We start from the raw sequence: 17,078 nt of genomic DNA on the forward strand, positions 1-17,078 counted from the left end.
CTCTTACCATGTAGGGTTAGAAGTAGCCCTGAGTTAGTGCTTTGTGAGCTAAAGAACTTCCTCCAGAATGGTTGCCACACTCCCTTCATGTAATGCTTTCAAAACGTCTCTTGCCTCTATAGGTCCAATCATCTCAGGTAGGGGCCTGAGAATGACCTTCTGAAGAGTTGTCCACCGATGATTGAATATTTGACAACTTTCAATCTGATCAATCGAGCTTCTTCTTTTGATTGGGGCAGAGTACCCCTCTCAAGGTAAGCCAAGATAAGATCCATCCAGCTAGGCTTTATGGGGATAAGCAGTACCTGTTTATTGATGCTTGGTGTATCTAAGATTTCCATGGGGGCAATTCGAACCATTGATTCATCGGTGTTTGAGGCAGCGTTCGCCAAGCGATCAACGGTGGAATTTTCTTCTCCTGGGATTTGGCAAAATTTGATAGTTTCAAACAACCGTGCCCTTTTTCCACCTCTTTTTTGTACGAGTTCATCCTCTCCTCCTTGGGGGTGTATTCCCCAATCACCTGTTTGACTACAAGTTGAGAGTCATTGAAGACCAACAAATGTTTTACCTGGAGTTCTTTAGCTAGTTTGAGTCCTGCCAACAGTATTTCATATTATGCTTCGTTATTTGTGGCTGGGAAATCCAACCTGATCACTTGCTGGAGTTTAGTGCCTTCGGGAGTTATGATTTCTACACCTGCCCCAACTCTCTTTTGGTTGGCTAAGCCATCCACATACAATGTCTGGGTCCTGTTCTTCGAATTCTGGATCGGATTCTAATAAGAAATCCACAACCACTTGTCCTTTCTTTGTCGTTCGGGGCTCGTAGCATATGTCGAACGAGCTCAATTCTATAGCCCACTTGGTTATTCTCCCGAACAAGTCAAGATTGCTGAGGATAGCTTTAATAGGGTGAGTTGTTGGTACTATTATCTGATGTGCCTCAAAGCAGTGTCTTAGCTTTTTCTTTGCTTAGACCAAGGCTAATATGACTTTCTCGGCCATCGAGTATCTGCTCTCCGGATCTGTCATGGTTTTGCTAAAGCAAAACACTGGGTGTTGCTTTCCATTTACCTCTCGGACTAGGCTGCACTCATGGCGTTCTGTGATACTGCTAAATAGAGGTGTAATGATTCTCGAGGGGTTGGGGGCTGACAGTATTGGAGGCCTGGCGATATACTCCTTTATCTTAATAAGAGCGTCTCACTGCTCCTTCCCCCAAATGTTTCCTTTCCTCCTTGCTTTTATGGCATCGAAGAAGGGATTGCACTTGTCTGAAAGTCTGCAGATGAAACGGCTGAGGGCTGCTATTCGTCCCGTGAGCACCTGTATATCTTTTATGGTGCGAGGTTCTTCATTTTGTGCTAATTTCTTTATTTGTGCTAGGTTGGCTTCTATTCCCTTCTTGTTGATCACGTGGCCGAGGAATTGGCCGGAAGTGACTCCGAATGAACATTTCGCGGGATTCAATCTTAAGTTGTTCTTCCTCAAAGTATCAAAGACTTCTTGTAAATGATGGTTGTGCTCCTCCTCCTTGCTTTTGACCACCATGTCATCTACGTAAGCCTCGACAGTATTGCCAATTTGTTTCTCGAATACTTTATTGACCAGCCACTGATAAGTGGCCCCCGCATTTTTGAGTCCGAAGGGCATGACCTTGTAATAATAGGTTCCCCTTTCGGTGATGAATGATGTCTTCTCCTCCTCCGTCGGGTTCATTGGGATTTGGTTATATCCTGAGTATGCATTAAGGAAGCTAAGCTTTTCGTACCCGGTAGTGGCGTCTACCATCTGATCAATCTTTGGGAGTGGGTAGTTGTCTTTCAGGCATGCCTTATTCAAGTTAGTAAAATCAATGCAAACCCTCCATTTTCCGTTCTTCTTCTGGACCACAACCACCGTGGATATTGTACTTCCCAAATAAATGCTGCCCCAAGGAGTCGTTCGAATTCCTCTGCTATGATTTTGTTTCTTTCTAGAGCGAAACTTCTTTGTTTTTGTTTCACCAGGTGGAAACTTGGGTCAACGTTCAGGCTATGACAAGATGTTTGTCGATCGATTCCAGGCATGTCCAAATAACTCCAGGCGAAGACGTCTACATTTTGACGTGGGACTTCTGTTAGGTTCATCTTCTCTTCGAGGTGATTGGAGTGACCCGATGTAAGTTATTTTCTCATGATCACTGCTGACAACTTGTACTGCTTCTAAGGGCTCTTCGTCTGGGACCCTTTCCTCCGGCTCCTTCTCTAACTTGGGATCCGAATGGTACTGTGGTCGCTATTTGATTAGTTGTTTGCATTTGTCTTCAATTTTGACAATCATGTGGTAGCATTCCTTCGCGACTACCTGATCCCCCCAGATATCGATCACCTCTCAATCATTAGGGGCCACACACCTCGTAACTTGGTGTAAGGTGGATGGTATGCCGTTTATTCGATGAATCCATCCCCGCCCCATCAAAAAGTTGTAGGTGGGGTGGATGTCTACAATTACTAAATTCTCCTTCAAAGTCCTTTTGGCAGCTGTGACTGATAGCGTGACTACGCCCATTGGCTCTACCTGTCTCCCGTCAAAGCCTACCAAGGGATTTCCCGTGGGCCTAACTTGATCTGGGTTTATCTTTAATTGTTCAAAGATCCACCTGGTTATTATGTTGGCGCTGCTGCTTGGGTCAATTAGCACACTCCTTCCTAAGCAGTTTGCTGCTAGTAGGCTGATTACTAAGGGGTCCTCGTGTGGGTGTCGTACCCTCTTAAGATCTCCGTTATGAAAAGCAATCTGAGCATAATTTGCTCTGTTCTCGACTAAGTTGACTTCTCCGATTCTACGCAATTTATGAGCTTGCTTGAGCTGTATTTTGTAGGAATTCTCCGGCTCCTCATCCTCTTCTAGGCGGCCATGGATCATATTGATGACACATTGATTATCTGATGGTGCTTTCGGTGCGAGCATAGGTCATTCGGACTGCTTTTGATTGATTGGTTCGGACAGATATTTGGTGAGTTCTCCTTTTGTCAACAAAGTTTCTACTTGCCTTCACAAGCTCCTGCAATCATTAGTTAAATGACCAAAATCATTGTGAAAGGCACAGTGCTTACTCTGATCCCTTTGATCCATTGGTTGCCTAATAGGAGGAGGGACTTGGAAATTCTTCCTACCCTTGTACTCCTGGTATAATCTTGTTACCGTGGTTCTGAGTGGGGTCACCTTTTCAGCCACTCATGACCTTTTTCTGGGGCTCTGTTCTCAAAGCTCTGTGGTTCCCGTTAAGCCCTTGGGATGTTCACCGGTTTTGGGAACGGCTTTCCACTGTGACCAGAGTCGCTCTATGGTGCCTGTTGGCCTCGCTCTCTTCGAGCCTTATGTAGTTTTGGGCTCTAGCATTTAATTTTAACATGTCGATGGGGGTCTTCTTGATCAAAGAGTCATTGAACCTGGTTCCATGGATCATTGCTATCTTGAATGCTTCCACAGCAGTTACTTGGTTGCAGTCGGAGATTCCTAAGGATTCCATGTTGAACCTGGTCAGGAAGTTTTGGAGTTTTTCCCCTTTCATTTATCGTATGGTAAACAGACTGCATATGGTTTTCTTCTTTTTTTATTCCTGCAATATTGTGCCAGAAATACCGTGCACGTCGTCTTGAAATCTGGGATTGATTTGTGGGGTCTATTTTTGAACCATTCCAGTGCTACCCCTGTTAAGCTGGATGAGAATATTTTGCACAAGAATAGATCATTTCATGCATCCAGAGTCATTTCCTGGCTGTACTGATCTGAATGCTTCATCGGATCTCCGATCCCATCAAATTTAATGAACTTTGGCATGACAAACTTTTTTGGCCTCTTGACTTGTTCTATCTCATCAGTGAAGGGGGTTTTGATTATGGAGGTTGTGAACTCCCTAGCCATGTATTCAAGCGTTTGGGCCTTCAGTCCCTTGATCCGCTTGTCCACTTCTCTCCTGAAACTTGCTAGGATATCGTTGTCAGTCAAATGTTGAAGATATCCTTCTAGAATTAAAGTGTTACGCTTTTCAGATTCGGTGTGATCTTCAAAGCCTTGTGTTCGTGTTTGACGTGCTATTCCCAATGTAGACTCTGCTACGACTTGGGATTGATTGGCTGCGTCATTTGCATTTTGTTCGGGCATGGCTTGAAGTGCATCAGGGTTTTGTGGGGGAATCCTCGGTTGCTAAGGGTTGTTATTGTCCCCTTGAACCGTTGGGACTAGCGAACGATTCCGAACGGTTCAGTTGTTCGTTCCGTTGCTCGGGCTGTTGATCCTAGGGGATCCGCCAATCGACAGCTGGCAAAGGAGGAGGCACGTTGGCCAGTTGAATAGCGGCCCTGAGTTCCTCGTTCTCTTATCGTAAGGCATTGATCTGAGCGGCACTTGCCTCACTGGCTTGCCTTGAAGTATTGATCTGCTGAGCACTGGCCTTGTTTGCTTGGCGCATGGTATTGAATTGTTCTTGCATCTCCTCGTGCATTTTTTATATGATTTCTAGCTGCTACATTTGAACGGCGTCCGATTCCGTTGACATCCCGGAGCGGTCTCGCATGTATCAAAGAACTCAACAATGGTGGTGAGAGGCTTTTAATCCCCTTCCCACAGACGGCGCCAAAGTGTAGGCGTATAAAATTTCAGCCCAAATATGATAATTCGACCCAAAAGATCAATATTTCAAACTCTTAATCAAGAAAGTATACGAACTGATATTAAGATAAAGAAGGAGAGAACAAAGGCTAATTGCAACGGGAATAAGATAATCCTCTTTGGGTCTTGCTCTTTGTATTCATATTTGTTGCAGTTGCAGTCGGGATTTTCTGGGGCCGTTACAAACCGTTACATATATGGCTTTGAATTCTCATAATTGTGTATCATTTATTTTCGGGCGTTATTGCTAGCTGCGTGTGGCTAAAACCTATGGCTAGGTTTGCCGAGGTGGATCTTAGTCCTTGGGCCGCTTCGAATGTTGGGCCTTTCCCTGATGGAACTTCATGAAATAGGCTTATCCCTCCGGACCGTGTGTATACTTGGGCTTCATTGTTTGCTTGGCTGACATGTGGCGTTTCATGAGTGGTGAGACAATTTCCCTCCACAAATATAAAATAAGGGAAATGGTAGGTGAAGGTGGTAGGTGAGTGAAGTGCAAGAAATGAATCTGGACCTATTGTGTGTCTAGGTAGATACATCATGTGTAAAATATGAAAGCAATAATCAAGCACAGACCCAACATTGGACCAATGGGGGCGGATGCCCCCACTGGAATTTTTATATTTTCATTTTATATCTTAATTTTTTAAAATTTTATAAGGATGCCCCCACTAAAATTATAATCCGTCCCCACTGGATTTTTTTTTTTTTTTGCATTTTATACTTTAAATTTTTGAAAATTTATGAAGAAAACCCCATTGAAATTAAAAAAAAATAGACCCACTATATAAGTTTGCTCCCAAAAATTAAAAGACACCCCGCCTCACATAATTTTCTTGGTCCGTCACTGACAGTAATCATGCCTTAATTAAGGAAAAGTTGACTCTGGGTTGTATTTACCCCAGTGAAAAATTATCTCATAATTACGTAAAGTTTAATAAATGAATGTAAGTATGTGGGATACAGAAGTGGAGCCAAAAATTTTGATTTGCAGGGGCCAAACTAGAACTACATATGAATGTAAGTATGTGGGATACAGGAGCGGAGCCAAAAATTTTGATTTGCGGGGGCCAAACTAGAACTACATAAATTTATTTCCGAACTAATTATTTTTGGGGCCAATAAATTTTGTTAAAAATAAATAAATATTTAGGAGGGCCAATTGATTTTTTTATTTTAGTTTGGGGACCAAAAGTTATATTTACAAAATAATTATTTTTTGAGGGTAATAACAAAAAATAAATAAAAAAAATTGATAAGTCAGGGTAATAACAAAATTTTGATTTTTTTTTTTTTGGGGGGGGGGGGGCCGCTCCCAGACCCCCTCTCCCTCCTCCCATGTGTGGATATCGATGGAAGGTCAAAACTGTGCACAATCACTTGCCTAAAAAAGAAAAGAAAATGAAACTTTGAAAAATGGAGCTTGATTAACACAGGAACTGATAACCATATAATAAGATGAGTGGCATATTTTGCTAGATGTTGGTTTAATATGGACTGACAAATGGTGAGAATAACTTCTGTTTTTAGTCCAGTATATGGGAATAGAGAAGAATTTGCACTACATTCTATACTGATTTTAAAATTGTATTGTGTTGGATTTTGTTTTAAGGGTAAAAATCATAAAACCAACCTCTACAATGCAAAAACTATCATATAACCCCCTGTAAAATCAAATAACCCCCTTAACATTCAAAAACTATGATGAGGCCCCCATACTGTGACGGAGCCATTAAGTGAGGGTTAAATGACAAATTTGACCTCCATATTATATTATAATTTTAAGATTCATAATGTGTATTTTTAAAATGACGAGTATGCCCTTATCTTACATTAAACGAAGTTGTATCAAATTATACAAGCTGCTGAGTCATATCAAAGCTCTGGTCCAAAATATGCAACCAGAAGTCATAAAGCTGATCTTTCGTTATCTTCCCAATGTTCTGACCTCTTCGTCTCGCCATTGCATTAAATACTCCCAAAGCGAACTCCTTTGAGTCAGCCATCCCTAATCAAGACAACAAAGTCAACAAAACTCTCAATTCATGCGTACCATTTCACAGCCGTTGATTAATCTGTGGACAGTGATTAAATTAGCTTCTTTACCTATACATTCACCAAAGTCCTCTCTACAGAGCAACCCGTCGTCCTCCAAACACTCGAACCGCGACTCAACTTGTTTCCATAACTCATTCGAATCCAATTTTCCGGTGTTTATGGTAATGAATCTGAGTCCGTTAAGAACCTGTCGAGCGCTCAATCTCGTCCGAGCCTGTTGCCCTTGGATTTTCAGAGCATCACGTGCGGAGATCGTCGGGACTTCAACCTCCGATGATGCTCTTGACGAGGACGACCATCTCAACCAAGAGAATTTCTGGTGAATTCTAGACGTCGCCGACAGACTCCTGGCCATGAATCCGGTGGCCAATTCGTCTCCGGTGGCAGGATTGGCATTCGTAGTCGGCGTGACGCTGCACACGGCAATGGAGTCATCTTCGAACTCCAATGTGACTTCAACTAAATCTCGCTGATTGTTCGGTCTCAAATCATTGAGAAAGATCAGCAACATTGCACCTCCAACGACGCTGTAATCCCTGGAGTCTCTGGAATCTTCCGGCAAATCAAATGAACGGCTACAATTGATATTCTGGGTAGTTTAGTCAATACGTGATTAGAAGGGCAAATTGGTCATATTGGTGATAAAATAGTTACACATGAGAGTCACGTGCTTTTCTCTGTTAGTTTCAGATGGCAAACTAATGGGATAGAGGTGATGTGATACACTTTAGAAAAGTTAAGGGGGGAATATGATAGTTTCTTTAGATGAGGGAGTTATATGATAGTTTTTGCATAATAGAGGGGGGTTTAATAATTTTTAACCCTTTGTTTTATTGTTACTTTGTTTACTCTGTGCTGTGATAATGCAGTTAAAACAATGATGGAAGGTTAAATATCATTTCTGAATTCTATAAATATCACTGATATACTTTGAGGTATCTAAAATTGTTGATCTACCTCATGAAGTAAACAGTTCTCCCACATTCACGTTTATCCATTTTGAGTACTTGGATGCACTCTTTTATCCTTTATTCAAGTGGTCAATACCATTTAAACCATAAACATGAGTGTCTTTCCAATTTCTTTATATGTTGAGTTTCATGCTAATGAGAGGTAATTGAACTTTTCTATCGTTTCTTTACATATCAATACCATTTTTGTTCTGTTTCCAATTGCTTTGTATTTTTAATTTCATGCTAACGAGAGGTAATTGATGCTACACAGAAACGTCATTGGAGATCATAGATAGTTCAGAATTATCTCTGGGGAACTCCTGTAATATTTTTACTTTAGTTGGGGGAAGTTTTTTCTCTTTCTTTAGCATCTTAGAAGAAAATTTTATTTTTTATTTTTCCAAAATAAACTTATTTTTACAAGAGTAGTGCTGTGATGAGGGCGACCTTAATGAGCCCACGCCCACATTGTAGCATTGTACTTTCTACAAATCACGAACAGTTAAATTATGGATTAGCATCATCTTTCATTGCCATTTTGCCTGATAATTATAAGTTGACATTAACAAGGAAATTAACTTGTCCAGTTTCTTTTTTGACAAGGTTCTCGAACATATCAAATATATGGTCAGTTTTGACTCGACTAATTTATGGAGTTCTCTCTCATCCTTTCCTAGCATACACTACAAGAAGACAACAGATAAATACATCAAAATAAAGGTGTCTAAAATTAAAAAAATTTACTGGCATAACTAGTTGTACCTACATAGGGTACCGCATACCCAAAGATAAGCATATTAAACTGAACAAGTAACCCTACAACTCATACATACAATGGTGAGTACAAGGATTTAATATATAAGAATAGATGCATCACCATTCCTATTTCCCAATTTTTCTTTACATCCAAAGATTCAATTTGATGCTTTCTTATCAAATTTTAAGAGACTCGAAGATGCGCAACTAATACTTCAAAAGTTTTTGGTTTACTCTTTAGGCTCCATCTGAATGGTGAAAAATGTTCATTGCTCACTAATTAATTCTTTTCCAACAAACAATCGAGTATTATCCTCTCCTTTTCTTCGCTTCATTCTTTCTAGGATTTAAACTGTTCTTAATCAAGAGAGAAACAGAGAGAGCAAAATCGTATTCACTTCGTAAATAAAAACACTTACAAAACCTAATAAGCCTATGTAGGCTTATATATGTTACAAGGTTTACATAATAACACAAACAGCCTATTAACTAAACATAACTACATAACGACCCACTATTATATATATAACTTCTAACACTCCCCCTCAAGCTAGAGAATATATATCAAATAATCCCAGCTTGGAACAGATAGTTCTTAATCGATTATGACCCAATGCTTTGGTAAACATATCAGCTAATTGATCTTCAGACTTCACGAATGGAGTAGAGATGCTCCCACGTAATATTTTTTCTCGAATAAAGTGACAATCAACTTCAATATGTTTGGTCCTCTCATGAAACACAGGATTTGATGCAATGTGAACTGCTGCTTGATTATCACAGAACAATGGAGTAGGAGCTTCAACTGTCAACCCAAGTTCTTTTAGAAAATGTTGTATCCATGTCAACTCACTAGTGGTATGGGCCATTGCCCTATACTCAGCTTCAGCACTAGATCGAGCTACCACCGTTTGCTTTTTACTTCGCCATGTAACTAGATTTCCTCCTACAAATGTGCAGTAGCCGGTAGTAGATCTCCTAACTGAAGGAGAACCGGCCTAGTCGGCATCTGTAAAATCTTCCACCCTGAGATAACCATTTGGTTTATATAGTAATCCAAAACCTGGAGCTTGCTTGAGATATCGGAGAATCCGAAGAACAGCAATCCAGTGTGGCATTCTAGGGGCTCCCATGAACTGACTTACAACATTAACAACATATGAAATATCAGGTTGAGTGATAGTGAGATAAATTAATTTCCCAACAAGGCGACGAAATCTGCCCGAGTCACTAAATAGATCACCCACATCAGCTACAAGTTTTGTATTTGAATCCATAGGAGTACCAACCGGACGACCACCTAACATACCTGTTTCTTCTAATAAGTCCAACACATACTTTCGTTGGGATAAACTTATACTTGTCTTGGATCTAGCTACTTCAATACCCAAGAAATACCTAAGTTTACCCAAGTCTTTAGTGTGGAATCAATATTGCAGAAACAACTTCAACTTAGCAATGCCTTCAGAATCATCACCTATGATCACAATATCATCAACATACACCACAAGAATTATGAAACCAGCTTTAGTGCGCTGGTGAAATACCGAATGATCAATCTGACACCTCTGAAGACCAAACTTTAATGCCGCCTCAGAGAATTTTCCAAACCAAGCCCGTGGAGATTGTTTCAAGCCATATAGAGCCTTTTTAAGGCGACAAACAGTGTGAAGATACTCCCCCTGAGCAACAAACCCAGGTGGTTGCTCCATATAAACCTCTTCTGCTAAGTCACCATGCAAAAAGGCATTTTTAACATCAAACTGAAACAGAGGCCAATGCCTATTAGCAGCAAGAGAAATCAAAACACGAATAGAGGAAATCTTAGCAACAGGTGCAAACGTCTCATCATAATCAATACCATAAGTCTGGGTATAACCTTTGGCAACAAGACGTGCTTTTAAATGCTCAACGGACCCATCCGGAAGATACTTCACAGTATATACCCAGCGACAACCAACAGGTTTGACACCTGGAGGTAATGGAACAAGAGTCCACGTGCCATTCGTATGCAAAGCATCCATTTCATCCTGCATTGCTTTCCTCCAACCCGAATCAGACAAAGCATCCTGCACAGTCTTAGGAACAAATGTAGTAGACAACTGAGAGGAAAAACTTGAGAATGATGGTGATAAGGAATTATAAGAAACATAATGAGCAATGGGATGTTTAGTAGCACATGAGCGAGGAGCTTTACGAAGTGCAATCGGCAAGGAATCAGACACAGTGGAATTTGTCAGATCCAAAGACTCTGAAGATGATGGAGGAGGCACGACAGCAGATGGCTTTGGTCTTCGTTTGTACACCTGTAACGGGGCAGATGAAGGAACCAGAGATTGAGATTGAAGAGAAGGTGAGGGAAGAGGAATTGCAGAAGGAGGCGACTCAAGATTGATATCAAGAAGTGAATCAGTATCTGAAAAATACAGGATGGACTCAGAAAATGTGACATCCGCGCTAATAAAGTGCCGTTGAGAAATAGGACTATAGCAGCGATAACCTTTATGAGAGCGAGAGTAGCCAAGAAATACACACTTTGTGGCACGTGGGTCTAGTTTATCAAAAGTAGGACCAAGATTGTGGACATAACATACACATCCAAAAACCCTAGGAGGAAGAGAAAACAAGGGAGAATCAGGAAATAAAATAGAATGTGGAGATTTGCCATTTAATACAGATGACGGCATACGGTAAATAAGATGACAAGCTGTAAGAACAGCATCACCCCAAAACTGTTTAGGCATACGCATATGCAACAAAAGAGCACGAGTTACTTCTAAGAGATGTCGATTCTTACGTTCTGCAACTCCATTTTGTTGTGGAGTATAAACACATGAATTTTGATGAATAATTCCTTTATCACTAAGATATGTATCAAAGGGAGTTGAAGAATATTCCTTAGCATTATCAGAACGTAGAATACGAATTGGACATCCAAATTGAGTTTTGATTTCTTTGCGAAATTTTTGAAAAATTAAAAATAACTCAGAACGATCTTTCATCAGAAACAACCAAGTCAGGCAAGAATAGTCATCCACAAATGTCACAAAATAATGAAATTTATTGATTGAAGAATGTTTTATTGGACCCCATACATCTGAATGAACCAAATAAAAAGGACTAGAAACACAATTATTAACCCTAGACTTGAAAGACACGCGATGGTACTTACTAAGTTGACAAACTTCACATGACAAGAATTTCAAATAACTAAGACTAGGAACTTGACGCTTCAAAACTTGAAGTGACGGGTGACCAAGGCGACAGTGCCACTGGAATGGAGACAGAGAAGACTGAAGAGCCACAGGAGAAGGTTCGAAATCAAAATAATATAAGCCACCGGCTTCATGTCCCGTACCAATCGTCTTCTTCGTCTTGAGATCCTGAAACACACAAGAAGTAGGATCAAATATAACAGAGCACTGGAGAGATTTAGTAAGCTTACTGATAGACATTAAGTTAAAAGGAAACTGCGGAACATGTAAAACAGACAAGAGAGACAATGAATCACTAAGTTGAGTTGTCCCCAAACCTGAAACCTGAATGGATGAACCATTAGCAAGAGTAACACTTTGAGAAGTAGGTACAGAATGAAAATCAGATAGAAGAGAAGAACATCCGGTCATATGATCAGATGCTCCAGTGTCTATGATCCAAGGACTGCGAGTGGAAGACAATAGACATGTGTGTGCAATACCTGACTGGGCAAAGGTAGCCGTGGAAGATGAATTAGATGCTTGCTTATAAGACAAAAACTGAGTATACTCATCCCGTGGAACATGAACTGTATCTGATTCAGCTACATTGTGCGATCCAGAAGCGACATCATTCGGAGAAGAGGGTTGCATAACTAGATGGTTTCCCATGAAGGTCCCAACAAAAGTTCACAGTATAATTAGAAAGACCACAATGAGTACACTTTCTTAATTCCCTGCCACGGCCACGTCCTCCACGTGAATCACGACCACCACGGGCGGAGCGTCCCCCACGACCTCCACGGTAAGTATTATGTTCACCCTTTGAAACTACCAATGCTGAACGCTCACCACTCTGTCCAGTATTCAAATTTGAGGTATCACTTGCTAGTGTAGCACGCTGAAGTCGAGAACTCAGCAAGAGATGGAAGTGTTAGACTGCTCATAATCTGTGCACGAAAAGGCTCATATGTTGATGATAAACCAGTAAGAAAACGGACAACATTAAAGTCCGCACGCTGTTGTTGCATATTGCGAACATCAGCAGTGATGGGCTGATACATATTCAGCTTTTCACAGACTCCCATAACTTTGGAATAATACTCTTCTATACTTTGAGTACCTTGTTCAAGATTGAAGTACTGTTTACATAGCTCATAAACACGGGTGATATTACCTGTCCCAGAATATAACTACTGCAATCTATCCCATATCTCCTTGGCTGTATCCAAATAAAGTAACGTTGAACTAATTTGGGGTTCAATACTGTTTATCATCACAGAGATGATCTGAGCATCTTCCTTTTCCCATGCATCAAAGGAAGTATCAGTTGCCTTGAGTTTCTCTTTAGTCAAATGAGAACCAAGACCTCTGCCTTTGAGAAAAATGGCAACAGATTTGGCCCACAATATGTAATTCTTCCCATTGAGCTTAACTAAAGTCATGGGAGAATTAAGACTGTTCGTAGGTGAAAGCAAATCTGAACTTGAACTTGAGGCCATGTTGAATCCAGCAAACCAGAGAAGAAAAAGGAGAGAAAACAAAAATTCTGTATTCTGACCAAACCTGGAAGCAGGTCTGTAACGGGTCGGATTCTAGAACCGGGTCGGATCCTGGTGCGGGTCGGATCCTGGTGCGGGTCGGATCTTGGAACAGGACCGGATCTGGAGTATCCCTGGTCTAGTAAACCAAGATTGGAATAGCACAACCGTGTTGCCAAACACGGGTCTTCTTCTTCACTCTGTCACAAATTCCGGTAAACAATACGGCGGAAGCGACGGCAACCCAACCACGAGCAGCGGCCGAATCAACTTCCGGCCAAAAACCAATATCACCTCTGCAAATCGAGACGAAGAAGCTTCTGCCGGCGACGACGAAGAAACCAAAGACGACGACCACCAAAGAGGAGCTGCCGGTGACGATGAAGAAGGCAGAAACGACGAACACACTTCAGATCTGATTACGGTGAACAAGAAATTGCCGACAGTTACATCAAAACCACATTCACGATCTGAATCACAATTTGAATCACGATTGGAATCGTGATTCACCACCAACCCACCTACTAACTCTCACACTCATGATCATTGTGCTCTGATACCATGTTCTTAATCAAGAGAGAAACAGAGAGCAAAATCGTATTCACTTTGTATATAAAAACACTTACAAAACCTAATAAGCCTATGTAGGCTTATATATGTTACAAGGTTTACATAATAACACAAATAGCCTATCAACTAAACATAATTACATAACGACCCACTATTATATATATAACTTATAACACGAAGGCTTATGTTAACAACCATCTATTCTAAAAGCTTAAGCTGTTAGAGAGGATGTAAGTTTAATATTTAAATCCTCTAATAGCTTAAATTGAGTGATAACTCATTTCCCCTAAAAGACCAAAATTTTCTAGAATGCAAGGGACTGTGGTATGCACATCAATGGAAATGGCAGAAAATAATAGCAATGACTCTCAATTCAGTCATCCGATAGAGAATGTTTTATTTCGAGCAAAACAATCATCTCCCACCCCACTCCCAACAAATGAAATATATAAATACATAAAAATAGAAGGAAAAAAAATGAATTTATTTAAACTACTCTTGGACCATATATAGATGAAGAACAAAAAAAATGTAAGAATTTCCCAAAAGCTTATAATCATGGAAAATCAATAAATAAATCATAAATCTGCAAATTGATTCCGAGTCAAAATCAATCATCCTTGGTTTATAAAACTAGGAAATTATCTACATACTCTTTTTCTAAAGCTGTGAGCGTAATGAATGGTCCATACCTGTAGCATTGTGACCTGTGCAGAGAGGGTGGTTGCTTCGGTCTGAAGTGTCTGTACCTTCTTCTCCAGCTCACTCATGTATCGAACTTTCCGCTCCTTCGAACGTGCTGCAGATTGCCTATTTGCAAGAACCCTATAACAAAAAATAACAAGAGGAATCAATTGTTAAGGGCAAACATGCAATTACTTCTAAAACCCTTCACTGAGACAAAACCATATTCTCCAAACTAAAGGAAATAAAGTGGAGAATAGAGAACTGGGATGGAGATGAAAAAGGAAAAATGAAGAATACATGATACAAACAAGTAGACACACAGATCAAACAGGACCAATAATCAAATATTAAGAAAATAGATTGTAAATCTTTTGGTAATTTGAGTCTTTTTGTTATTAGTTGTTGTAATTTCCTAGTAATAAAAATGGTTAAGTGCAAAAAAAAAAACCCTCTACAATCCATATAGTGCAAAAAAGTCCCTGTGTGATATAAAACCCAAACCCCCTATACTATTAATTTGGTGCAATTAGCCCCTTGTTCGCATAAAACGACATTAATACCTTCTTGTCAATAAAATGAAATAATATTAAAAAAACCAAGCAATGTAAAATTACCATTTTGGACAATTTCCTTTGATTAACCATGTCCATAGCCTAAACCACAGCCACAAAAAAAGAAGAGGATGGTCGTTGCAGAGGCCCTCATCGCCACCGATCCAAGGATGGTCGTTGGTACGTTTGGAGCTCACCTGAATTGGGTCACCCAAGGCTGCTTGCCGGAACTGTTCTCTGTACTCATCACCGAACTGATACAAAGGGAAGCTCGCCACCGAAAAATTGCCTGAATTGACTGCTAAGCCATGATGGCCGGAAAACCAAATACGTGACCAACATCTACAGAGGTGGCAGAACCACTCCCGTCTGGTTGGTGGCAGGCCAAAGGTGGTTGTGGTTGCGATGCACCACTGGTTGTGGTGAGGGCGCAGGAGAGAAGCAGTCCCTTAGAAAAGGGTATAATAGGAAGAGAAAAGGGGAAATTATGGTTTTTAAATTTATTTTATGTCAATTTTGACCAAAAAGTGGTAAGAGGGACGTATTTGCACATTTTTAAAAAATTTATGGACTAAGTTGCATATTTTAAAAAAGGAAGAACTATTTGTGCACAAAACTTATATTAGAGGTTTTTTTTTTTTTTTGTTTTTTGCACTTAACCCTAATAAAAAATCTCCAATAAGACAAGAAAAAGTTGTATAAGGCTCAGATTAAAGCTTTTGGGAGACCTGAAATTATGGTTTCATACTTTTCCTCCATTTTCTGATAAACCAAGCAAAGACTCGAAACCCAAAACCAAATATATGATCAGAACAATATATACTCAATCAACCAACACAACACATCAAAGTGATAAATCAAACCGATAAATCAAACCATACAAATTGCTGAGAAAGAAAATATTACTAATGAAATTCAACAAAATTGAATTAAAAGAAAATCTTATCAGGTAAAAATGCTGAAACCTTTTAGCTCTCTTGGGATCAATCAGAGAGAGTTCAGCGAGTTTATCAGGAGCCATAGCCTTCTTAGCAGCGTCCAGCATCCACTCCCCCTCAAACGACGAAGTACAACCGTCCATCGAGTTGCTGTGCCTGTGACGACCACCCACTCCCTTCTCCGCCGCCGGGTTCACGCCAAATCTGTCGGACTCGCCGCCGTCTGCAGCTGAGCTAAAATCAAGGCCGTCGAAGAAGTCGGCGTCGACGGACAAGCTCCTGAAGTGGCTGCTGATCGGGGCCACCGGCTTCGGCTTGGAGTTGTCGCGGCCGTTGGATGAGTCGGAATGGACGGTGGTTATCGGGAGGTTAGCCGTGTCGGAGGAGAGCAGAGAGGAGATATCGAGGTTGAAGTCAGCGATGTCGACGTCGTCGTCGAGGAGGATGTCATCCGGGAAGCGGAAGAAGGTGTCGGAGCGGGCCCGGCGGTGATGGGCCCTCCGATTTGGGGTTTCCGGCATCTGGTCAATGGCCGAACTGGGGGCAGTGATGGGCTTTCCGGCGAACTCTGGGTCCATTGTTTTTGAGTGATTTGATTGTGGTCTGGCAAATATTTACCAGAGAGAATGTAATGAAGGACGTTAATCTTCTTCACTAAAGTGAGTTTTCCATTACCATTTTAAGGGTACTACCAAAGAGGTAATAAATAGCACGTCCAATGCCATATTAAAAATCTAAATAAAATTGTTAAAATCTCCCTATTGATAAAAAATAAAAATAAATAAAAAAAATGTTTTTAAATAAATTTAAAATAAATATAATAAAATTCGTTAAAAATAAGGAAAAGATATAAATATATATAAATAGATTTAGATATAGATATATGTGATATTATGATTTAAAAAAATATAGTAAAAATATTTAGAAATAAGGAATAGATATAGATAGATATACCATCTTTAAATTATATATTAAATATTCTTTTTAAATGTCAAATTATCATTAAAAAAATTGTAAAAATATTTAAAAATAAAGAAAAAATCTTACACTTTTATAATAGTACGGGTGAAGTGCAAAAAACACCCCTAATGTATACTTCTGGTAGCACTTTTACCTCTTTTAAAAAAAGTGTGCAAATAACACCCTTAATCTTTTAACATCGTGCGAAAACA

The 17,078-nt window shown here is 40.1% G+C and overlaps 1 protein-coding gene across 1 annotated transcript in view; it reads right to left on the reverse strand.

Moving 5' to 3' along the window:
- LOC132273569 (transcription factor VIP1-like) overlaps positions 1-16,588 on the reverse strand; it is a 42,388-nt gene extending 25,800 nt beyond the window's left edge. Inside the window, exons 1-2 of the mRNA XM_059774536.1 lie at positions 15,934-16,588; positions 14,423-14,555 (exon numbers count right to left, since the gene is read on the reverse strand). Of these exons, the coding sequence (XP_059630519.1) occupies positions 14,423-14,555; positions 15,934-16,484 (684 nt within the window). The 5' untranslated portion in view covers positions 16,485-16,588. The remainder of the gene's footprint in view (positions 1-14,422; positions 14,556-15,933) is intronic.
- Between the last annotated feature and the right edge of the window lie 490 nt (positions 16,589-17,078).

Source organism: Cornus florida, unplaced genomic scaffold (assembly GCF_030987335.1).
Source record: "Cornus florida cultivar Cherokee Brave unplaced genomic scaffold, ASM3098733v1 CherokeeBrave_3.0.0_Hap2_Chr09, whole genome shotgun sequence".
Classification (NCBI taxonomy): Eukaryota; Viridiplantae; Streptophyta; class Magnoliopsida; order Cornales; family Cornaceae; genus Cornus; species Cornus florida.